This window comes from Bufo bufo, chromosome 5 (genome assembly GCF_905171765.1).
Source record: "Bufo bufo chromosome 5, aBufBuf1.1, whole genome shotgun sequence".
In the NCBI taxonomy this organism is placed as follows: Eukaryota; Metazoa; Chordata; class Amphibia; order Anura; family Bufonidae; genus Bufo; species Bufo bufo.
Window position 1 is genome coordinate 477,958,716 of NC_053393.1, and position 25,818 is coordinate 477,984,533.

Genomic DNA, 25,818 nt, shown 5'->3' on the forward strand with positions numbered 1-25,818 from the left:
ATCGGAGTATTGAACGCTGTCTTCCATTCGTCTCCCTCCTTGATTCGGATTAGATTGTATGCCCCTTTCAGGTCAATCTTGGAAAACCAGGTTGCCCCCAAAACCTGGTTAAATAAATCCGGAATCAATGGGAGAGAGTTTCTATTTTGGACAGTGATTTTATTTAATCTCCTGTAATCAATACAAGGCCTAAGACCACCATCCTTCTTTTTAACAAAGAAAAACCCTGCTCCCATAGGAGAGACTGAAGGTCTAATATGCCCTTTAGCAAGGCTCTCCTTAATATAATCTTCCATAGCCTTGCGTTCGGGCCCTGAGAGATTATAAATTCGACCTTTAGGAAATTTGGCACCCTCAATTAGCTCTATGGCGCAATCATAAGGTCTATGGGGGGGTAGAACCTCTGGAGTAAGGGACGAGAACACATCAGAATATTCCTTAATAACAGAGGGTAATGTATTAGACCTTACTGAAACCCCAGCCTGGACCACGGACAAGCATGAGTCACACTTAGGTCCCCATTTCACCAACTCTCCTTTGGACCAATCAATTGTGGGGTTATCCGTTTACATAAGGCAACCCTAGTACCACCTCAACCGGTAGGTTCTCCAGGACTAGAAGAGAACATCTCTCAGAGTGGCACACACCCACGGACAGAGAAATTTCAGAGGTACATGACCTCACCGTACCACCAATCAGGGGAGTAGCATCAATAGCCATGACATGGATAGGTGTAGGTAAAGCAAACATTGGAATACCCAATTTACAAGCAAACTCAAAGTCAATAAAGCTGGCCGCTGAACCGGAGTCAATAAAGGCCTTACCCGGCCACTTATTAACCCCCAGAGAAATTGTTATGGGTACCAAAAGCTTACCTTTAGAAAAATCAGGGTGTTCCTGGTCTTTAGGTTGTCTTGTATTAGAAAACTTGTCAGAGAGGTCCCTCTTAGGACACTTGTTGATCCAATGGCCAGGATCTCCACAGTAGAAGCACTCTCCGCGTCTGCGACGAAGATTACCCCGGGTCATGCCAACCTGCATGGGTTCCTCGGTGGAGACCTCAGTGTTGTCCCTGGAAAAGGCCTCTGGCTGGACCACCATCTGAGAACAGAACTGTCGTTCTTGTCGTCTCTCTCTAACTCGTCTGTCAAGTCGGACAACTAGGGTCATCATCTCCTCTAAGGTCTCAGGAATTTGGTAATTGACCAATAGATCTTTTAAATTATCAGATAGAACAGACCTAAACTGACTCTTCAGGGCTGGTTCATTCCATCCTGAGGGGACACACCACCGTCTGAATTGGGTGCAATACTCCTCCGCAGGGAGATGGCCCTGAACCAGTGCCCTAAGAGCTGTCTCGGCTACCAGGGCCCTGTCTGGTTCGTCATAGAGGGTACCCAGGGCCTGAAAAAAACCCTCCACAGAAGTTAGACAACTGGCCCCAGGAGGTAACGAAAATGCCCAGTCCTGGGGATCACCCTGTAGTAGAGAAATGATAATCCCCACGCGTTGGCTCTCGGGACCGGAGGACACGGGGCGCAAACGGAAGTAGAGTTTGCAATTCTCCTTAAAGGAGAGAAACCTCTTCCAGTCTCCAGAAAAGGGTTCTGGGAGCTTGATCTGGGGTTCAAAATATGGACTGGAGGACAGAGGAGTGGAAGAACCTTGCCCTAACTCACAAGAACGGAGTTTCTCTCCTAGCTCCTGCACCCTCTGTGTCAAGTTGGAGACATGGTCAGTCAGGGTAGTAAGAGGATTCATGATACAGTGGTTATTGGGCCTGTTAATCTGTAACGGTCACGTCCACACACACACAGGGGGAAGGGTAGTGACCACTGCGCTCCACCCTCACCCCTGGCCCTGCCTACTTGCCTCACGAGTGCTGATGACAGGGGACAACTGGACGGCAGTCCCTAACTTAGGATATGTGCAGGGAAGACAGACAAGACAAAATACGGAACATGAACGGACCGGGTCAGAACCAAAAGAGCTACGCAGTACAACGGATTAAGCAAAGAATGGTCAGGAGAAGCCGGGGTCAAATACCAGGAGAGTAGCGAAGTACAAGAGGAGTCCTAAGAGAGTAGTCAGGTGGGAGCCGAGGTCACAAAACCAGGATGTATGCGCAGTACAGGAGGAGCAGGCAGAGGATCGTCAGGGAACAGGATCAGGTAAATATTCAGTAGTCCAACAAATAGCCAGGAACCTAGAAATTAACAGGTAACCTGTAGCCAGCAGGCTGCCTGTATTTATAGTGGGGAGTGAGGGTCATGTGACGTGGCCAGCGTCACATGACCGACAGACCAACCAGTCGAGCACCGAGTGATCAGCTCGGCGCTCAAGGCAGACTAGGAGCAGGGAGCCACCCAGCTAGTAAAGCCGCCCTGGGAATGAGGTCAAACACAGAATCTCATTCCAAAAGCTAAGCAACAGTTCTGCGGGCAATGGGGGACCGAGTGCACCTTCGGAACCCCGTGACAGTTATTTTTGTTTCTCCTTCAAGAAACACTCTTTTGAATGATTATTGGAAGATTATTACTTTATGGTCACTATTTCCCAGGTGTCCCCTAACCTGCATATCTGTTGTTCTGTCAGTTCTATTAGTTAATACTAAGTCCAATATGGCCGTCCCTCTAGTCGGGTCATGAACCAGTTGGGAAAGGTAATTGTCTTTGGTTATTGCTTTGGATTCCTTTATGAGATATACAAGTTTCAGTTTCCCAGTCTATATCTGGGTAGTTGAAGTAGTAGATTTATTTGTTATACTCACTTATATAGCGCTGACATATTCCACATTGACATTAGCATCATGCTGCACCCAATGGGACTCACAATCTAAGTTTCCAGTATGTCTTTGGAGTGTGGAAAGAAACTGGTGTACCTGGAGGAAACTCACATAAACACAGGGACAAAATAAAAACTCCATGCAGATGTTGCCCTTGGTCAGACTCGAACCTAGGGCCCCAGTGCTAATCCCTGAGCCACAGTGACAACAAGTGTCATCGTGTAAGCGGCAATTGTCACTATTGGACCCAGGTTAATTTTCTTAATTTATGTGGCTTCTGCCTTTTTTACCCCATGTCAAACAAGAGATTCAATGAGACAAATCTGGGTTTCAGGCAATGTTCCAAAATGAACACATTTTCACTGCCTGGCCAATCAATGTGCAGAAGGTGCAGCAGTTACAGAGAAAGCGGAGCCTCTAGATGTAATTGCAATGCCCCTGTTGCTCCTAGAGGCTCATATGTATATATTAAAGCTTCAATTTTCAAAGCAATGCGGGCACATATGAACATGGGACCAACACAGATGTCTTCAGCTGTCAAGTGCACATGTAACAGGTCAGCCAGTTTCATGGGTACAGATGTCCTTTAAATATTTATTATAGACGCACCTAATACAAGCTATATGTTACAGTAAAATGTTACTTTATTACAGACCGATCTAAAGTTCAGGTTTTTGCAAGAAATGTGTATCTTTTAGCAGAGGCAGCAGAGATGAAACAAAGCAGAAAAGTGAAGTCAACATAGTGAGATAATGATACAGTCCAAGGTCACACAGAGAATGCTCATCAGAGCCAAGTAACTAACTTGGAAAAGTAGTGTTCAGTTTGTCACTTGAGCAACAACAGTGCACGGGGGCACAGACATGGAGCACATGGGCATAAACTCCAGGAGATACCAGGAGCAGTAGCCAGTTACCAACCTTGAGTGGTACAAGTAGATAACAGGAGTAGTAACCAAGAATATGGCTTGGATGGAACCAGGATGATGGGAAGTGTGACCAGAAGTAGTCCTTGGGTGGAACCAGTAGTTGTCAGGCTCTAGTCAAGAACATAGCCAAAAGTCATAAACAAGAAAGCAGATCAGGAACCAAACATAGTTACCAAAGGGTAAGGCAGGACATAGTCATGAATAACCAGTAGTGCTAGAAATAACTTGGAACTAGAAACAAACTTGGAACAGTTGTCATATCCAGTTAGATTCCTACAAATATGTCCAGTCTGAGCCACATTCCTATCAATGTATCCATTCAGTGACACTGGCCTTGTGCATCCAGCATTTTCCACTTCCACAGGTCCAGCACTATGTAACAAATACCTATTTTTGTACGCAAAACGGAAAATTATAAAACATGTTCTTTTTTTGTGGGGCTATGGAACGGACATACAGATGCGGATGGCACATGGTGTGCTGTCCACCTTTTTCTTCAGCCCCATTGAAACAAAAAAAGCAGATAGATTGGATGGGGATCAAAAACACAGGCATGTAAATGCCCTCTTAATGTGGGTCATGTTCATGTTGTTTTTGTTATTTTATTAGCTTTGAACACATTTAGAAAATCTTATTTTCTATTAGATCTGTCTTTGAGTATTGGACCCTTTAAAATGTAGCTTTTATTAATTCTTATTAAAAAGAGAGTAGATCACCCTGTGATATCTGGGTGACCTCAAATATATAAAGACAGGATGTCGCCCAGCTACCACCGTGAAATGGTGAGTTTGATGCTGTATGAATAGTACAGATTCCACAAGGGCACTTATGACGTTGGCAATAGGTTTAGGGGAGGCTAGGGCACTTGAATAGGTGCTAGGGATAACTCTCTCCCTGTACCAGCCCTAGATTAGCCTTTGCCCAGGGATAATCCCTAATGTTGGGATTTCTCTATCCCCGTACCTGCCCTGTCTAACCCTGTAAAACCCTATATATCGGGAATGATGTATATAGTATTTTTAAGCCCGACGCGTTTCCCCACTAGGGTTCATCAGGGGGTCGGTTAGAAAAAGATAATACATATAAATAGCATCTTAGATCAAAACCAGATAAAAAGATAAAGACTGTACTATGTCCTGGATGAGACAATGAGGCAGACCATGCTTGGGGCTGGATGTATCACACAGGCTCTCCTATTGTTAGAGAGAGATGTCACTGGTGATGTGCCCCATCGATGTCTGGACTGCCCCCTGTCAAGTTGTGTAAGACAGTCCAGACATCAATTTTCTCATCCAGGACATAGTACAGTCTTTATCTTTTTATCTGGTTTGGATCTAAGATGTTATTTATATGTATTATCTATTTCTTACCGACCCCCTGACGAAAACTAGTGGGAAAACGCGTTGGGGTAAAAAATACTATAGACATCATTCCCAATATATAGGGTTTTACAGGATTACACAGGGCAGGTACAGGGACAGGGAAACCCCACCATTAGGGATTATCCCTGGGCAAAGGCTAATCTAGGGCTGGTACAGGGAGAGAGTCATCCCCAGCACCTATTCAAGTGCCCTAGCCTCCCCTAAACCTATCGCCAACGTTATAAGTGCCCTTGTGGAATCTGTACTATTCATACGGCATCAAACTCACCATTTCACGGTGGTAGCTGGGCGACATCCTGTCTTTATATTTTTTAGGTCACCCAGATATCACAGGGTAATCTACTCTCTTTTTAATAAGGATTAATAAAAGCTAAAATTTAAAGGGTCCAATACACAAAGACAATATTCACTCTGCGGACACCTATATGACTGTTATATATCTAACTTTTTCTAAGATTTATTTTCTATTAGATCTCCTTGTCTCCAGAAGGGGCGTGAGTTGGGAGCAAGTAGCCAATTTGCAATGGGTTATAAATCATCAGCCTGGAGAGCATTACAGCCTTTTGGTGCTGAGTTTGCAGTTTGCATACTTTGCAGTGAAGGCTTATCCAGATCTGATTAATCCCTTGGCTGCTAAATAACAAGTATATACAATGCCCAATCGTTTCAATGCATTATGGCGCTACCAACCGCTGAGCCTAATGCATATAATGAAGCATTTTATGTAAAACACCCCTATATAGTAAACCATTACTAAATGTACCAATTATAGCATAATATATTACACACTGTAAATTATTAACCTCAGAATGCTCCTGCTGAGACTTAGGCATGGAAACCCCTACATTAGCTAAATGTTTTATGTGAAGAATACCAGCATTCTATATTGAGGCACTACGATTAGCGTAACATAAAAGCAACCCAACACACATTTGTTTCCCCTTGATAATTATCTGCAGCATAGAAATTGAATTTTACATTAAGAATAATGTTTTAGCAATAATATAAAATCCAAGTACATTTTATAAATGATAGTCTCCATATCTTTGATGACTCTTCGTGGGCCAATCTCACTATTATTCACCAGAAAACATGGTATCTCATAAAGCAGGCATCCTCAAACTGCAGCCCTCCAGCTGTTGTAAAACTACAACTCCCACAATGCCCTGCTGTAGGATGATACCTGTAGGCTGTTCGGGCATTCTGGGAGTTGTAGTTTTGCAACAGCTGGAGGGCCGCAGTTTGAGGGTGCCTGTCATAAAGCATAAAGCTCACGTGTCTTCAGAAATATCACCAAATATGGCAAGTGCAAAATGAGCTAAAACCGAATCCAGACCAAAAATGTCATTCAGGAGTCATTCAGGAGTCACTCTTTTTTAGACAGTTTCTATTCATCAATGAAAAGGCACCACCTTTCTATGGTTTAGTGCCTCTAGATCAGTGATGCCCAACCTGCGACCCTCCAGCTGTTGTCAAACTACAACTCCCAGCATGCACGGAGAGCCTACAGCTATCAGCCTACAGCAGGGCATAATGGGAGTTTTAGTTTTACAACAGCTGGAGGGCCACAGGTTGGGCATCCCTGCTCTAGAATCTTGTGACTCTAGATATGAAAAGCTAGAAGTTGGGCAGCCATGATTAATTTCCCAGTTTTTTACCCCTAGAAGACGGTAGGTTCTCTCCAAGCATGAAAATATGGAGGTACCACTATGAGAAGTCCAACCCCATGCAGGAACCTCTCCCTGTTACATTCCCTATATGTTCCATTTTGTCAGCACATCTGGTATTCTGCCTAGTACTGTACTTGTATTCTGTCTGGTGTTCCAGTTCCACTGCATAGAAGTCAAGTTCAATTGATGCTTCCATGTGGCCTTCGAGCTGCCAGTAAAATAGAGCTTGCATTGGCCTGCTAACTGAAAGAGCATTATGAGGCATATCAGAAAAACTAAAAAGCAAAACACTCTCCAATTCTGATCAGGACACCCAAAACATGTTCGATTAAAGGGGTTGTCCACTACTTTCATACTGATGACCTATCTTTAGCATAGGCTATCCGTATCTAATCCAGAGGGGTCCGACACCCTGCCGATCATCTGTTTGGGAGTAGCGTTATCATGGAAATACAAAGCTTAATTCAGTGTGTAGAAAATGGAGTTGGTTACTTCAGTGCTGTTCCCATTCATTTACAATAGGAGCAGAACAACAGTAACCAGCTTTGTCCAATACACATAGATGGCCCTGTGTAGTTCCACTGACAATTGTACTCCAGAACAGTTGATCAGCAGGTATGCAGGGTGTCAGACCCCCACTGATCAGATATTGATGGCCTATCCTGAGGATAGGCCATCAATATAAAAGGACAACCCCTTTAATATATTTTTCATTGGAGAGCAGCTTCACTTTGACATGGAAGATTTTACTTTTTTGGTGTTCGCAATACAAAAGACAAGGCTCTTAAATCATCCATTTACAATGTTTTTTATACACAGTATGTGAAGATTTGCGGCCTATTGTCATAGGCCACTGTCCATGGTCTTACCTGGATCAATCAACCCCTTTTTGGCATTAAGTGTGCCAGACTGCGTTGACTATGTCTTTATTAAAGCACTGTTACTGAACATAGAGAGAACCATGCAGCTGTTCACAGTTGCACAGTACTGTCTCTTTCTTGCACTAAGCAGTATGATCTCTGCAAGAAGGTATGCTGGATCAGATGAGCACAGGGCACAAGCCAGACACATCGCTGAAGCCTGGAAGGTAGAAAAACACTAAACCACCAGGTAGCAATACCTGTTTCTACTCTTGAGTACCACGTATGGGAGGAATTAAACCTTAAATTACTCTAAACCACCAGTGAAGACAATATTAACCCCTCCATTGTCCTAAACAAACAAGGATAGGAACACTAACCCTTCCATTACCCTAGTCTGCCGGGGAAGCAAATATTTACCCTTTTACTACTTTAAACCATGTTTATTTTTATTTTTGCCTATTTCTGATGTCTAAACTTGGGGACCTCTTATACCACATCTCATAATGTATATGCTGCCTGATTGTGGCATATGAGCCATTTCTACCATATCCCATGTACCGCACTGCTGTTTTTAACATTAACTCATTCATTCTTTGAACAAGCATTTCAGTCTATAATTAAAGCACCTCCTTTCTTTCTCATAGGGATGGTAATCCTGGCAGTCAGAGCACCTCAGAGAAGTTTGAGGTCAACTGGATAACAGCGTTGGTCAGCTCTTTCAGTGTTGTTGTTGTAAAGTTTGATGGACGTGGAAGTGGCTATCAAGGCACAAAGCTTTTGCATGAAGTGAGGAAAGAGCTGGGAAGTTTACAAGAAAAAGACCAGTTGTCCGCTCTGGGGTAAGTATACATGACATGACTTCTGTATTTGATGTAAAGTATAACAGAAATAATACATTTGTTGTATGTTGGAAAATGTGTATTGGTTACTGTTGCATGTGTAGCTTAGATTGGATTTCAGTTGGTTTAGATTAGCCTAAACTTGGTGAAAATGATAGATTTTGTGTTTGTTTGTGATGTTTTTGCTTCTCAGTGTGTTTTACATTATATTTATTCAATGTGTGAGTATGTGATGAACTAAAATGAATATCTCTAGGCCAAATTTTATTCTAGAGATTTGAGATTTAAAGGGAACCTGTCATCAACTTTATGCTGACCTCACTGAATGCAGCATAAAATAATGAAAGAAATGCTGATTTCCGTGGCGTGTCACTTATGAGCTAAAAGTAAGTGGTTGCTCAGAACCAACATCATAATCATTGCAGCCCAGGCCTTGAAAAGAGTCAAATCTACCTGAGAAGAGTCCTGGTTATTCATAATCTCCTGCTCTCCCCGACCATCTGCTGATGATTGGCAGTTCTCTCCTAGAGAGAAAGGGAGAAAACTAGGTAAAAGACTGTCAGTCATCAGTAGGTGGACGGGGACAGCAGGAATTCATGAATAACCAGGACTCTTCTCAGGTGGCCGTGACTCTTTTCCAGGCCCAGTCTGCAATGATTGTGATGTTGGTTCTCGGCAACCACTTATTTTTAACTTATAAATGATAGATCGTTGAAATCAACTCGCCTGTCTCTACTTTATTCTGCCGTTAGTATGGGCAGCATAAAGTTGATGACGGGTTCCCTTTAAAGGGGTTTTCCAAGACCCTCCTAAAAATGCTAAAAAAATTAGGGAACAGTTGGGAGTGTTATACAGTAACAAAAGTTGTCCTACATGCCTGTCTGATCCTCTGGCATTCCAGTGATACAGCTCCTGTGCTCGTTGCGAGTCTTTGTTTTTGGCGTTGCAGCAATGACATCTCCAACTACTCTATGTGATCAGTGCAGCCACTTACTGACCTCAGCAGTCACATGCGGTAGTTAGGTATGAAATCACTACAGCGTGGATCTCTCTGCAGCACTGATGTCCTAACTACTCCATGTGACTGCTATTGCCATTGATTGACTGCAGTGAGGAGCACTGGAATGGAAGAAGATCAGACAGGAGAAAAAGGCTTTTTTTGTGATTTTATAACACTACTCACTTTTATATACATTTTTTAAGGTCTCAGAACGCCCTTTACATTTGAATACCGTTTTACACATCTAGATAGCAATGCTGCCAAATTTCAAGTATCAAGCAACATTTTTCAGTAGCATCTGCATTTGCATTTATACAAGAAGGCGGATTATAGCCATGTATGAATACGCAGTTGATAATTATGCGGTTCCTCCATTAAAGTGTAACTTATATTTTTTTTTATTTGCTAGTTTATTAGAGCTAGGCAAGTATACCTGAGTTAGTCTGTCAATGATTGTCAAAAGATCTGTAATTACCTTATAATAACATCTTTCATTAATGTCCTCTGTCCCTTTCCACTGTTCCCTTAAAAGACAGTTGCTAGGGCTTATCTGTCTCTGGATAAGAAGACAGATAGACAGAGGGGCGGTCCTTCACACTGCATGCCTGCATTAGGCTTCAGAGTGAGGAGGCGTGTCTCTCAGTAATCCAATCTGGTTGGCTGGCAGAGAGCTGCTGGCTACAGTAAGTGTGTATGGGAAGTGAGGGCAAGCAGTTTTGGCCTCAGAGAACTGGCAGAGGAGCCATCTTGAGAAGGTCCTCATATTTTAAATGTTTAAACAGCTGTAACTAAGGGAAAAACTGAAGGAAAACAGTGGTATGTGAAGAAACTAAAGATTGCTTAATGCATAATGCTGCTGCTGCAGTAACATATGCTAAAATAGATTTTGTGATGAAAACATGACAGTTACCTTTTAAATGATGTGTGCATATGGTTGGATCCCAGGCAATTATTATTATTGTTCTCTTTATTTCAGATCCATATTAAAAGAACAATACATAGATAAGACGAGGGTTGGTGTTTTTGGAAAGGTAAGATTTTATTATTACATTATACTTATATTTTGTTTTTTTAAAGGTTCATAATTTATAAAAGCACTTAACAAGTTTGTGAGATCAATGAAAAGTGATATTGCTCAACCAACAGGTTGTCTTCTGAAGTTTTTACGAAACGTACTGTAGTCAATGGGTCATAGGCAGCCAATAAGTCAATAGCTAAATTTTGAGATTAAGGAGAAGTGAGAGGAGAAGTGAATGTTTGCCAGTGGAGCTAAGGATAGAAGGAACGCTATTCATTTGAAAGAGATAATTCACTCTATCATATGGGCAGACACAAATAATTGCTTGTATCATGTATAGTGAAGGAGCTAATGCGGGAAGCATTGATCGATAGAGTCGATAGGAAACTGGTAAGTGCAATTATATTGGGCTTAAAAAAAGGTCAGATATTAAATCTAGGCAGCAGGTTTGAGACTGGAGTTGTCTACCACAGTGGTTAGCCCAGGTAATGTGATGGGGGACTGGGTCCAACTTTGCCTTTCTTTGGGCCTTTCTTCGTCTGTATTAGAGAATATATACCAATCTCAGGGATACCAGCCTGGGATGGAGGATGATTTTGCAGGTATCAGATTGCGCATGCCGGATAAGTTGGAAGAATTAGTTTGTTATGGGGTAATTTCTCCTCATTGGCCTCTGCATGGCAATTAGTATGTTCTTGTACCCTTTGCCTGTATTTGAACATAACCTTTCCAGGGAAGAAGATTTTCTACCGTTACTTTGTAGACCATGAATTGGCAGTACCAATGTATCTCCGCAATGTCCATTTAGAGGGGTTGTCCTATCATGACACCCCGTGTCCATATAATCTATTATAGCATAGGGACATCATAGAGAATAGAGAGTAGCTATGTAACAACAGCCCCCACTCTGGCAGACACAATGCATCCCTGCATTTCATGGATGTCCATTGATTTAAATAGTGGGCATGTAAAGATACAGTGCTGTGCAAAAGTATTCACCCCCTTGACTTTTTTCGTATTTTGGTACATTACAGCCTTAAGTTCAATGTTTTGTTAATCTGAATTCTATGTAATGGATCAGAACACAATAGTTGGTGAAGTGAAATAAGAAAAATATATAAATAAAACTGTTTAGAAATAGAAAACAGAAAATTGGCATGTGCGTATTGTAAGGGATCGTCTCTTTTTCAGGGGGTCACACTCACAGATATCTCACTAGACAACGGATTTTCATGTCCAAACTGTGCATTTATTGTGGCACACGGCATAAAGAAAAACATACAAATAAACTCCTGCCCGTCTAGGCGCTACCTAAACAAAATACGTCCCTACCTCACTCGTAGAGCACAGTTCACACATGGACATCATATGCGGCTTTCCTCAGCCAACCTCAATACAGCAGCCTCCAGGCTGTGGCAATACCAGTACCTTTTAGGGGAGTGTGGCCCAGTAGTCCTCCAGACACTAGCCATGCAACCCTCATTCTCTAGGCGTTGCTAGGTCCCCCAAACTTCAGGCTATTGCATAGCCTCATGGCCCCTCAGCCTTGCCTAGCTGAGACCACGCTGACAGAACCTCACCAGGCCTCTGTCTTCACACTCTCCGGAGTGAGACACACCCAATTGCAGAAACCAGATTAAACGGAATCCCTGGACGTGAGCATGCCCTAAGTCCCGGACTGGAGCATGGGGAACAGGCACCCACCCAACACATTGCCTGTTCCCAGTAAAAGCCCGCCCTGAAATAGCTGAACCAGCTACACTATCTATGTGGTGTCCCCCAACTACTTTAGTGGACACCTGGACTAAGGCTTTTACTCCACCAAGGTCGGGCCCCTTGGTCACACGCTCCTGGTGAAAAAAACACCCCTTTTATCATGCTTCCCCAGACCTTTACTGCACACCTCAGTGTTCACATTGCCACAGTATGTATTCAACCCATTTGTTAGGAAGCCCATAAAAAGCTCTGGTGCAACCAATTACCTTCAGAAGTCACATAATTAGTGAAATGATGTCCACCTGTGTGCAATCTAAGTGTCACATGATCTGTCATTACATATACACACCTTTTTTGAAAGGCCCCAGAGGCTGCAACACATAAACAAGAGGCATCACTAACCAAACGCTGCCATGAAGACCAAGGAACTCTCCAAACAAGTGAGGGACAATGTTGTTGAGAAGTACAAGACAGGGTTACGTTATAAAAAAATATCCAAATCTTTCATGATCCCCAGGAGCACCATCAAATCTATCATAACCAAATGGAAAGAACATAGCACAACAGCAAACCTGCCAAGAGAGGCAGCACAGAGACCTAAGGTGACCCTGGAGGAGCTGCAGAGTAGCCAGAAGAAAGCCATTACTTTCAGCAAAAAACTAAAAGGCACATTGTGAGTTTGCAAAAAGGCATGTGGGAGACTCCCAAAATGTATGGAGGAAGTTGCTCTGGTCTGATGACTACTGCCAAGCCCGCCAACTACTGCCATATAAACTGGTGGACTCAGAGGCCTTTAGAAAATTTGTGGTCATTGGCACACCGCAATGGAAGGTCCCCGGAAGGAAATATTTCTCCCAGAAGGGCAACCCAGAGCTATATGGCCGCGTTCAGTGGCAATTGAATATATCTCTGGCACACAGTGCCGGTGCCAAGATACATCTGACCACAGACACGTGGTCTAGCAAACACGGGCAGGGAAGGTACATAACTTTTACTGCCCACTGGGTGAACCTTCTGACGGCCGTCAAGCATGTAACCCGTGGCACCCATGTGGATTTGGTGTTACCGCCATTGATTGCATGTAGGCCTGCCTTTTCTTCTGCTCCTACTCCATCCTCTGTCTCCTCCTCGGCTGACTCCTCCTTTTCCACTGCTACCGCCTCTTCCGCTGCACCCCCCCCCCCCAAGCTCCCGAGAACCTATTCGACGTGCCAAGTGAGACGTTGCCATGCTGTGCTGCGGCTGGTGTGCCTGGAAGCCAAGAGACACACCGGTCGTGCACTGCTTTCAGCTCTGCGGTCACAGGCCGATCAGTGGCTAACCGCGCTCAATTTGACAGTTGGTAAAGTGGTGTGCGACAACGGTGCCAATCTGCTAAGCGTTCTGAAACAGGGAAAAATGACAGACGTGCCGTGCATGGCACACATCCTGACATTAGTCATGCAGCGATTCGTTGCCGCGATTCGTTACCCCTGGGTCCAGGACGTCTTGCGGCAGGCCATGAAAATCTCTGGCCATTTTAGAAGATCTTACACGGCCATGGCTCGCCTTGCTGACGTTCAGCTGTGACACCACCTGCCCGTCAGAAGTCTGATTTGTGACTGCCCGACGCGCTGGAACTACACCTTGTATATGCTTGATAGGCTGCTTGAGCAGGAACGTGCCAATAACGACTACCTGGCTGGGGGGAGGAGACAGAGGCCGACATTCTCCTGGTAGATAAGCAGGAGCAAGGGCGCTCCACCGCTTACAATTTAGTGCAAATGGGGGCCTTCATGCTCCAGAGTTTGAAAAGGGACTCCCATATAAAATAGCATAAAGGTCAAGGACCTTTACTAGGTGGCAACGTATTTAGACCCCCGGTACAAACACAAAATGGCGGGCATGTTACCAGCATCACAGAGGGCTGTCAGAATGCAGCATTTCCAGGCCTTGCTGCGAGAGATGTTGCATTCTGCTGTTGCGGGCGCTCGCAGAGGAATTTCCACCCACAGCAAAACAGGTGCGGGTACCAATCCTACCTCGCCTGCAAGAAGAGGGCGGTTTGAAGTTGTGTTGGTCACTTCAGATATGAGATCAATCTTGCAGCCAACCCATCGAGAGCTGCCCTCCGGATCCTGCCTCAGGAAATGTCTAGACCGACAGGTGTCCGACTACATCGTGTTAACGGTCGATGTGGACGCTCTGAGAAGCGAGGAACCCCTGGACTACTGGGTGTGCAGGCTTGACCTGTGGTCAGAGCTGGCACAATTTGCCATGGAACTCTTGGCTTGCCCCTCGTCGAGTGTCCTGTTCAAAAGGACTTTCAGCCCAGCAGGGGGGGTCGTGACCGATAAGTGCACTCGCCTAGCTCACGACAGTGTGGACTACCTCACATTTCTAAAAATGAATGAGGCATGGATCTCGGAGGAAATCAACATCTGTGATGACCACGTGTAATTGAATTTCCTCATGCCAGCCCACATATATCCACCACCACCCAGAACAAAGAATGGTCCTTGTCTTATGTATATACAGCGGCATAAAAGGCCTTTTCTGTCAGGTGAATGCTAAATATTTTGGGCCTCTACTCCAGTGGCCTACAGTAAAAATTTTATCCAGTGACCGCCTAATGTACCTCCAGACACATAATCACTTCTTCTTTTCTGTCAGGTGACTGCATAATTCTTGCGGCCTGTACTCGAATGGCCTACAGTAAAATTGTTATTCAGTTAACGCTTAATGTACCTCCAGCCACATAATCACTTGTTCTTTTCTGTCCGGTGAATGCTTAATGTTTGGGGCCTGTACTCCACTGGCCTACAGTAAAATTGTTATTTAGTGACCGTCTAATATACCTTCAGCCACATACTCGCTTGTTTTTTTCTGTCAAGTGAATGCATAATTTTTTGGGGCCCTTCTACTCCACTGGCCTACAGTAAAATTCTTATCCACTGACTGTCTAATATACATCCAGCCACATAATCACTTGTTCTTTTCTGTCAGGTGAATGCCTAATTTCTGGGGCCTGTACTGACTTACAGTAAAATTGTTATCCACTAACTGTCTAATATACCTCCAGCCACATAATCACTTGTTCTTTTCTGTCCGGTGAATGCCTAATGTTTGGGGCCTGTACTCCACTGGCCTGCATTAAAATTGTTATCCACTGGCCGTCTATTATACCTCCAGCCACATAATCACTTGTTCTTTTCTGTCAGGTGAATGCATAATTTTTGGTGCCCGTACTCCTGTGGCCTAAAATAAAAATTTTCTAGGCTCCAGCAGAACACATTTTTGATAGTTTCCCCATTAAGATGCATAAAAATGGCCCCTGATTAAAATACATATTTTTTGCAGGATTTTTTGTCATTGATCCCCCTCTGGTATGTCACTGTCCATGTTGTGGGACTATTTGTGCACTTATAGTAAGTAGGGATGAGCGAACCCGAACTGTATATTTTCGTAAAAGTCTGGGTTCGGGTTCGGTGTTCAGCGCATTCTTGGCGCTTTTTGAAAGGCTGCAAAGCAGCCAATCAACAAGCGTTATACTACTTGCCCCAAGAGGCCATCACAGCCTCTATATAAGCTTGGGTCACGTAGCGCTGCACGTCACTCTGCTGTGCTTAGTGTAGGGAGAGGTTGCAGCTGCGACGTTAGGGCGAGATTAGGCAGTGATTAACTCCTCCAAAACACTTAAGACAGTGATCGATCTACAGCTGTGGATCATTGAACTGCTGCTATTCAATTGCTCACTGTTTTTAGGCTGCCCAGAGCGTTTTTCAGTCACTTTTTTCTGGGGTGATCGGCGGCCATTTTGTGGCTTGTGGTGCGCCAGCAGTCCATTTAACCATCAATAGTGTGGTTATTTTTTGCTATATCCTACATCAGAGGCAAGCTGCCACCAAGTCCATTTAACCATCAATAGTGTGGTTATTTTTTGGCTATATCCTACATCAAGGGCAAGCTGCCACCAAGTCCATTTAACCATCAATAGTGTGGTTATTTTTTGGCTATATCCTACATCAGGGGCAAACTGCCACCAAGTCCATTTAACCATCAATAGTGTGGTTATTTTTTGGCTATATCCTACATCAGAGGCAAGCTGCCACCAAGTCCATTTAACCATCAATAGTGTGGTTATTTTTTGGCTATATCCTACATCAAGGGCAAGCTGCCACCAAGTCCATTTAACCATCAATAGTGTGGTTATTTTTTGGCTATATCCTACATCAGGGGCAAACTGCCACCAAGTCCATTTAACCATCAATAGTGTGGTTATTTTTTGGCTATATCCTACATCAGGGGCAAGCTGCCACCAAGTCCATTTAACCATCAATAGTGTGGTTATTTAAATCTATCCCTAAAAGGGTATATTAGATTTAAGGTGCTGATAGGGTCATTCTCAATAACTTCACACACACGCTACTGTGCAATTCCAAGTCTAATTCTGTGTGTAAACGTATACCTGTCACCCAGCGCCTAAAAAATAGGCCTCAAATTTATATTCATCCAAATCTGTCATTATTGCTTTAGCTGGTCAAGTTATTTAGTGTCCGTCAAAGCACAGTTTTTGTTCTGGGTTGAAATACAATTCCCAATTTTGCAATTCTCTAAATTAGTGGTTTCTGCTGTATCAGGCCTACTTTAAATCTATCCCTAAAAGGGTATATAAGATTCAAGGTGCAGATAGGGTTATTCTCAATAACTTCACACACACGCTACTGTGCAATTCCAAGTCAAATTCTGTGTGTAAACGTATACCTGTCACCCAGCGCCTAAAAAATAGGCCTCAAATTTATATTCAGCTAAATCTGTCATTATTGCTTTAGCTGGTCAAGTTATTTAGTGTCCGTCAAAGCACAGTTTTTGTTCTGGGTTGAAATACAATTCACAATTTTGCAATTCTCTATATTAGTGGTTTCTGCTGTATCAGGCCTACTTTAATTCTATCCCTAAAAGGGTATATAAGATTCAAGGTGCAGATAGGGTTATTCTCAATAACTTCACACACACGCTACTGTGCAATTCCAAGTCTAATTCTGTGTGTAAACGTATACCTGTCACCCAGCGCCTAAAAAATAGGCCTCAAATTTATATTCATCCATATCTGTCATTATTGCTTTAGCTGGTCAAGTTATTTAGTGTCCGTCAAAGCACAATTTTTGTTCTGGGTTGAAATACAATTCCCAATTTTGCAATTCTCTAAATTAGTGGTTTCTGCTGTATGAGGCCTACTTTAAATCTATCCCTAAAAGGGTATATTAGATTCAAGGTGCTGATAGGGTAATTCTCAATAAGTTCACACACACCCTACTGTGCAGATCCAAGTCTAATTCTGTCCGTAAACGTATACCTGTCACCCAGCGCCTAAATAATAGGCCTCAAATTTATATTCAGCTAAATCTGTCATTACTTGTGTGCCTGTATTAGTGTAATACGGTACCTAAATAGATAGCCAGATAGTGTTAGGTGTCTGTAAAAAAAGGCCTGAATTTGAATTCAATACATTGGGCCAAATAATATTTTTCTTATTGTGGTGAACGGTAACAATGAGGAAAACATCTAGTAAGGGACGCGGACGCGGACATGGTCGTGGTGGTGTTAGTGGACCCTCTGGTGCTGGGAGAGGATGTGGCCGTTCTGCCACAGCCACACGTCCTAGTGTACAAACTACCTCAGGTCCCAGTAGCCGCCAGAATTTACAGGGATATTTGGTGGGGCCCAATGATGTTCTAAGGATGGTAAGGCCTGAGCAGGTACATGCATTAGTCAATTGGGTGACCGATAGTGGATCCAGCACGTTCACATTATCTCCCACCCAGTCTTCTGCAGAAAGCGCACAGATGGTGCATGAAAACCAAGCCCATCAGTCTGTCACATCACCCCCATGCATATCAGGGAAACTGTCTGAGCCTCAAGTTATGCAGCAGTCTCTTATGCTGTTTAAGACTCTGCTGGCAGGGTTTCCCAAGGGCATCCACCTAGCCCTTTCCCAGGGGTGGAAGATATAGAATGCACTAACGCACAACCACTTATGTTTCCTGATGATGAGGACATGGGAATACCACCTCAGCACGTCTCTGATGATGACGAAACACAGGTGCCAACTGCTGCGTCTTTCTGCAGTGTGCAGACTGAACAGGAGGTCAGGGATCAAGACTGGGTGGAAGACGATGCAGGGGACGATGAGGTCCTACACCCCACATGGAATGAAGGTCGTGCCACTGACTTTCACAGTACAGAGGAAGAGGCAGTGGTGAGACCGAGCCAACAGCGTAGCAAAAGAGGGAGCAGTGGGCAAAAGCAGAACACCCGCCGCCAAGAGACTCCGCCTGCTACTGACCGCCGCCATCTGGGACCGAGCACCCCAAAGGCAGCTTCAAGGAGTTCCCTGGCATGGCACTTCTTCAAACAATGTGCTGACGACAAGACCCGAGTGGTTTGCACGCTGTGCCATCAGAGCCTGAAGCGAGGCATTAACGTTCTGAACCTTAGCACAACCTGCATGACCAGGCACCTGCATGCAAAGCATGAACTGCAGTGGAGTAAACACCTTAAAAACAAGGAAGTCACTCAGGCTCCCCCTGCTACCTCTTCTGCTGCTGCCGCCTTGGCCTCTTCTGCTGCTGCCGCCGCCTCGGCCTCTTCCTCCGCCTCTGGAGGAACGTTGGCACCTGCCGCCCAGCAAACATGGGATGTACCACCAACACCACCACCTGCGTCACCAAGCATCTCAACCATGTCACACGGCAGCGTTCAGCTCTCCATCTCACAAACATTTGAGAGAAAGCGTAAATTCTCACCTAGCCACCCTCGATCCCTGGCCCTGAATGCCAGCATTTCTAAACTACTGGCCTATGAAATGCTGTCATTTAGGCTGGTGGACACAGACAGCTTCAAACAGCTCATGTCGCTTGCTGTCCCACAGTATGTTGTTTCCAGCCGGCACTACTTCTCCAAGAGAGCCGTGCCTTCCCTGCACAACCAAGTATCCGATAAAATCAAGTGTGCACTGCGCAACGCCATCTGTGGCAAGGTCCACCTAACCACAGATACGTGGACCAGTAAGCACGGCCAGGGTCGCTATATCTCCCTAACTGCACACTGGGTAAATGTAGTGGCGGCTGGGCCCCAGGCGGAGAGCTGTTTGGCGCACGTCCTTCCGCCGCCAAGGATCGCAGGGCAACATTCTTTGCCTCCTGTCTCCTCCTCCTCCTACTCAGCTTCCTCCTCCTCTTCTTCCACCTGCTCATCCAGTCAGCCACACACCTTCACCACCAACTTCAGCACAGCCCGGGGTAAACGTCAGCAGGCCATTCTGAAACTCATATGTTTGGGGGACAGGCCCCACACCGCACAGGAGTTGTGGGGGGGTATAGAACAACAGACCGACGAGTGGTTGCTGCCGGTGAGCCTCAAGCCCGGCCTGGTGGTGTGCGATAATGGGCGAAATCTCGTTGCAGCTCTGGGACTAGCCGGTTTGACGCACATCCCTTGCCTGGCGCATGTGCTGAATTTGGTGGTGCAGAAGTTCATTCGCAACTACCCCGACATGTCAGAGCTGCTGCATAAAGTGCGGGCCATCTGTTCGCGCTTCCGGCGTTCACATCCTGCCGCTGCTCGCCTGTCTGCGCTACAGCGTAACTTCGGCCTTCCCGCTCACCACCTCATATGCGACGTGCCCACCAGGTGGAACTCCACCTTACACACATGCTGGACAGACTGTGCGAGCAGCAGCAGGCCATAGTGGAGTTTCAGCTGCAGCACGCACGGGTCAGTCGCACTGCGAAACAGCACCACTTCACCACCAATGACTGGGCCTCAATGCGAGACCTGTGTGCCCTGTTGCGCTGTTTCGAGTACTCCACCAACATGGCCAGTGGCGATGACGCCGTTATCAGCGTTACAATACCACTTCTATGTCTCCTTGAGAAAACACTTAGGGCGATGATGGAAGAGGAGGTGGCCCAGGAGGAGGAGGAGGAAGAGGGGTCATTTTTAGCACTTTCAGGCCACTCTCTTCGAAGTGACTCAGAGGGAGGTTTTTTGCAACAGCAGAGGCCAGGTACAAATGTGGCCAGACAGGGCCCACTACTGGAGGACGAGGAGGATGAGGATGAGGAGGAGGTGGAGGAGGATGAGGATGAAGCATGTTCACAGCGGGGTGGCACCCAACGCAGCTCGGGCCCATCACTGGTGCGTGGCTGGGGGGAAACGCAGGACGATGACGATACGCCTCCCACAGAGGACAGCTTGTCCTTACCTCTGGGCAGCCTGGCACACATGAGCGACTACATGCTGCAGTGCCTGCGCAACGACAGCAGAGTTGCCCACATTTTAACGTGTGCGGACTACTGGGTTGCCACCCTGCTGGATCCACGGTACAAAGACAATGTGCCCACCTTACTTACTGCACTGGAGCGTGATAGTAAGATGCGCGAGTACAAGCGCACGTTGGTAGACGCGCTACTGAGAGCATTCCCAAATGTCACAGGGGAACAAGTGGAAGCCCAAGGCGAAGGCAGAGGAGGAGCAAGAGGTCGCCAACGCAGCTGTGTCACGGCCAGCTCCTCTGAAGGCAGGGTTAGCATGGCAGAGATGTGGAAAAGTTTTGTCACCACGCCACAGCTAACTGCACCACCACCTGATACGGAACGTGTTAGCAGGAGGCAAAATTTCACTAACATGGTGGAACAGTACCTGTGCACACCCCTCCACGTACTGACTGATGGTTCGGCCCCATTCAACTTCTGGGTCTCCAAATTGTCCACGTGGCCAGAGCTAGCCTTTTATGCCTTGAAGGTGCTGGCCTGCCCGGCGGCCAGCGTTTTGTCTGAACGTGTATTCAGCATGGCAGGGGGCGTCATTACAGACAAACGCAGCCGCCTGTCTACAGCCAATGTGGACAAGCTGACGTTCATAAAAATGAACCAGGCATGGATCCCACAGGACCTGTCCATCCCTTGTGCAGATTAGACATTAACTACCTCCCCTTAACCATACATTATTGTACTCCAGGGCACTTCCTCATTCAATCCTATTTTTATTTTCATTTTACCATTATATTGCGGGGCAACCCAAAGTTGAATGAACCTCTCCTCTGTCTGGGTGCCGGGGCCTAAAAATATCTGACAGTGGCCTGTTCCAGTGGTGGGTGACATGAAGCCTGATTCTCTGCTATGACATGAAGACTGATTCTCTGCTATGGGACCTCTCTCCTCTGCCTGGGTGCCTGGGCCTAAATATGTGACAATGGACTGTTCCAGTGGTGGGTGACGTGAAGCATGATTCTCTGCTATGACATGAAGACTGATTCTCTGCTGACATGAAGCCAGATTCTCTGTTATGGGACCTCTCTCCTCTGCCTGGGTGCCGGGGCCTAAATATTTGACAATGGACTGTTCCAGTGGTGGGTGACGTGAAGCCTGATTCTCTGCTATGACATGAAGACTGATTCTTTGCTGACATGAAGCCTGAATCTCTGTTATGGGACCTCTCTCCTCTGTCTGGGTGCCGGGGCCTAAAAATATCTGACAGTGGCCTGTTCCAGTGGTGGTTGACATGAAGCCTAATTCTCTGCTATGACATGAAGACTGATTCTCTGCTGAGTCGCTGACATGAAGCCTGAATCTCTGTTATGGGACCTCTCTCCCCTGTCTGGGTGCCGGGGCCTAAATTATATGACAATGGACTGTTCCAATGTTGGGTGACGTGAATTATGATTCTCTGCTATGACATGAAGACTGATTCTCTGCTGACATGAAGCCAGATTCTATGTTATGGGACCTCTCTCCTCTGTCTGGGTGGCGGGGCCTAAATTATATGACAATGGACTGTTCCAATGTTGGGTGACGTGAAGCATGATTCTCTGCTATGACATGAAGACTGATTCTCTGCTGACATGAAGCCTGAATCTCTGCTATGGGACCTCTCGCCTCTGCCTGGGTGCCTGGGCCTAAATATCTGACAATGGACTGTTCCAGTGGTGGGTGACGTGAAGCCTGATTCTCTGCTATGACATGAAGCCTGATTCTCTGCTATGACATGAAGACTGATTCTCTGCTGACATGAAGCCAGATTCTATGTTATGGGACCTCTCTCCTCTGCCTGGGTGCCGGGGCCTAAACATCTGACAATGGACTGTTCCAGTTTTGGGTGACGTGAAGCCTGATTCTCTGCTATGACATGAAGACTGATTCTCTGCTGACATGAAGCCTGATTCTCTGCTATGGGACCTCTCTCCAATTGATATTGGTTAATTTTTATTTATTTTATTTTTATTTTAATTCATTTCCCTATCCACATTTATTTGCAGGGGATTTAACTACATTTTGCTGCCTTTTGCAGCCCTCTAGCCCTTTCCTGGGCTGTTTTACAGCCTTTTTAGTGCCGAAAAGTTCGGGTCCCCATTGACTTCAATGGGGTTCGGGACGAAGTTCGGGTCGGGTTCGGATCCCGAAACCCGAACATTTCCGGGAAGTTCGGCCGAACTTCTCGAACCCGAACATCCAGGTGTTCGCTCAACTCTAATAGTAAGTACACTGCTCAAAAAAATAAAGGGAACACAAAAATAACACATCCTAGATCTGAGTTAATTAAATATTCTTCTGAAATACTTTGTTCTTTACATAGTTGAATGTGCTGACAACAAAAGCACACAAAAATAAAAAAATGGAAATCAAATTTTTCAACCCATGGAGGTCTGGATTTGGAGTCACACTCAAAATTAAAGTGGAAAAACACACTACAGGCTGATCCAACTTTGATGTAATGTCCTTAAAACAAGTCAAAATGAGGCTCAGTAGTGTGTGTGGCCTCCACGTGCCTGTATGACCTCCCTACAATGCCTGTGCATGCTCCTGATGAGGTGGCGGACGGTCTCCTGAGGGATCTCCTCCCAGACCTGGACTAAAGCATCTGCCAACTCCTGGACAGTCTGTGGTGCAACGTGACGTTGGTGGATAGAGCGAGACATGATGCCCCAGATGTGCTCAATTGGATTCAGGTCTGGGGAACGGGCGGGCCAGTCCATAGCATCAATGCCTTCATCTTGCAGGAACTGCTGACACACTCCAGCCACATGAGGTCTAGCATTGTCTTGCATTAGGAGTAACCCAGGGCCAACCGCACCAGCATATGGTCTCACAAGGGGTCTGAGGATCTCATCTCGGTACCTAATGGCAGTCAGGCTACCTCTGGCGAGCACATGGAGGGCTGTGCGGCCCTCCAAAGAAATGCCACCCCACACCATTACTGACCCAATGCCAAACCGGTCATGCTGGAGGATGTTGCAGGCAGCAGAACCTTCTCTACGGCGTCTCCAGACTCTGTCACGTCTGTCACATGTGCTCAGTGTGAACCTGCTTTCATCTGTGAAGAGCACAGGGCGCCAGTGGCGAATTTGCCAATCTTGGTGTTCTCTGGCAAATGCCAAACGTCCTGCACGGTGTTGGGCTGTAAGCACAACCCCCACCTGTGGACGTCGGGCCCTCATATCACCCTCATGGAGTCTGTTTCTGACCATTTGAGCAGACACATGCACATTTGTGGCCTGCTGGAGGTCATTTTGCAGGGCTCTGGCAGTGCTCCTCCTGTTCCTCCTTGCACAAAGGCGGAGGTAGCGGTCTTGTTGCTGGGTTGTTGCCCCCCTACGGCCTCCTCCACGTCTCCTGATGTACTGGCCTGTCTCCTGGTAGCGCCTCCATGCTCTGGACACTACGCTGACAGACACAGAAAACCTTCTTGCCACAGCTCGCATTGATGTGCCATCCTGGATAAGCTGCACTACCTACTTGTGTGGGTTGTAGACTCTGTCTCATGCTACCACTAGAGTGAAACCACCGCCAGTATTCAAAAGTGACCAAAACATCAGCCAGGAAGCATAGGACCTGAGAAGTGGTCTGTGGTCACCACCTGCAGAACCAATCCTTTATTGGGGGTGTCTTGCTAATTGCCTATAATTTCCACCTGTTGTCTATCCCATTTGCACAACAGCATGTGAAATTGATTGTCACTCAGTGTTGCTTCCTAAGTGGACAGTTTGATTTCACAGAAGTGTGATTGACTTGGAGTTACATTGTGTTGTTTAAGTGTTCCCTTTATTTTTTTGAGCAGTATATTTTGTGGCTGAAAATTTGACCTGAAGGTTTTTCAGGTTCGCAATGGAGCCCGCCGCAAACGCACCGTTCGCGAAACGTTCTGGCCGATGTTCGTCCATCACTAGTTATCAATATCTATGGGTTAGATCTGTCATTTTAATCCTGCTTGTCATTATAATGAGATAAGGCTACTGAAAAGTTATTTGTAAAGAACATGAAGTCTCAATACATTATTAGCCAGTGCGATGATTTACAAAACACAAATATCAACAAATATTTTATTAATTAATGCATTTTTTCTATGCAATTCAATCAGTTCAACTCACATTACCTGTACTCCAATACCATAAGGCCTCTTATTTAATTACATTTATAATTAGGGTAAGAACACAATTACTATGCAATCTCTATGTTTTCTGAATATTTCCTTTGAAGATAAAACACATTATTTTGTCCAAGAAATAATTGGCTGACTCAATTTCTGCTGAATCCTAGAATCAGATTATGTTTAATGATGTAAATCTACAATTATGTTCACCTTTCACTCACTCCCCACTCAGAGTGTGACTTGTTAAATATTCATAGTTTTTAGATTTGGATGAGTTCTGAGTTAAAACTAATTCAACTTTTATTGACAAGAGGTTTTAGTGGGAATTATAACAAGATTTCTCACTTATTGTACACAAGACACTGCAGAGATTTATTTGGGTATTTTAGATTAGACAAAATCTGTTTTGGGATATTAATGCATAGCCATGTCTATTATTCTTATTTTAGATTATCTCAATTTAGCATTTATTATGCAAGTGAATTTCTAGTATCAAGCACATAAACATTTATTCCAGTCAATAATGAGTATTTTTGCTTAGAGCTTCAATACCAATTTGTTCCTACATTTCTTCACTGGAAAAAAATATACCACAAGATGTAAGTATAAAGAATATGAGAGGTTAACTGTACCTGATAAAACGTGATATAGTCATAGCTATCATATCTATCACATATGACTACTGTCAGCCCAGTAGGCAGAAAACACGCACACAGTGAGCCCTGACTGGAATCCAACCCGCTTTCCCTACCTACTTGCAGTGTAAGCCCTAAGCAGCAAGTCTACAACTGGTCGACGTTCCCTGTTCTGCTAAGTGCAAGACAGATGGACACAGAGAAGCAAGATAAGGGTCATTTGGAAATAGGTAAAAACCGGGAGGAGAATACAGTACAAAATCAGAGTAGTCAAAATAGCAAAGCCAAAGTCAGAACCAGATGGGTAGCACATTACAAAATCACAAAACAGAGGAATGTCACAGGCAAGAAAATGTCAATATACTAAACAATCCAAAACATGCACAGACAGAACCAGGGGCACAGCAAGGGAGTAAACCTATAACTGGCAAGGGTAAAGTCCCAGCAAGAGATTTAAATAGAGCACCGAGTCCCAGGATCAGAACCCGATAGGTCCATGACTCGATGCACCATTAGTCAGGCACAGCACACAGGATCAGAATAGCTGAATAATCAAACACTGCTAGTTTTCCTC

At 45.1% G+C, this 25,818-nt stretch overlaps 1 protein-coding gene across 3 annotated transcripts in view; it reads left to right on the plus strand.

The window, feature by feature from the left end:
• DPP6 (dipeptidyl peptidase like 6) overlaps positions 1–25,818 on the plus strand; it is a 1,686,142-nt gene that overhangs the window by 1,647,995 nt on the left and 12,329 nt on the right. For all 3 annotated transcript variants that reach the window (XM_040434145.1, XM_040434144.1, XM_040434146.1), the window contains 2 exons: positions 8,273–8,467; positions 10,444–10,498. In XM_040434145.1, coding sequence (XP_040290079.1) covers positions 8,273–8,467; positions 10,444–10,498 — 250 coding nt within the window. The remainder of the gene's footprint in view (positions 1–8,272; positions 8,468–10,443; positions 10,499–25,818) is intronic.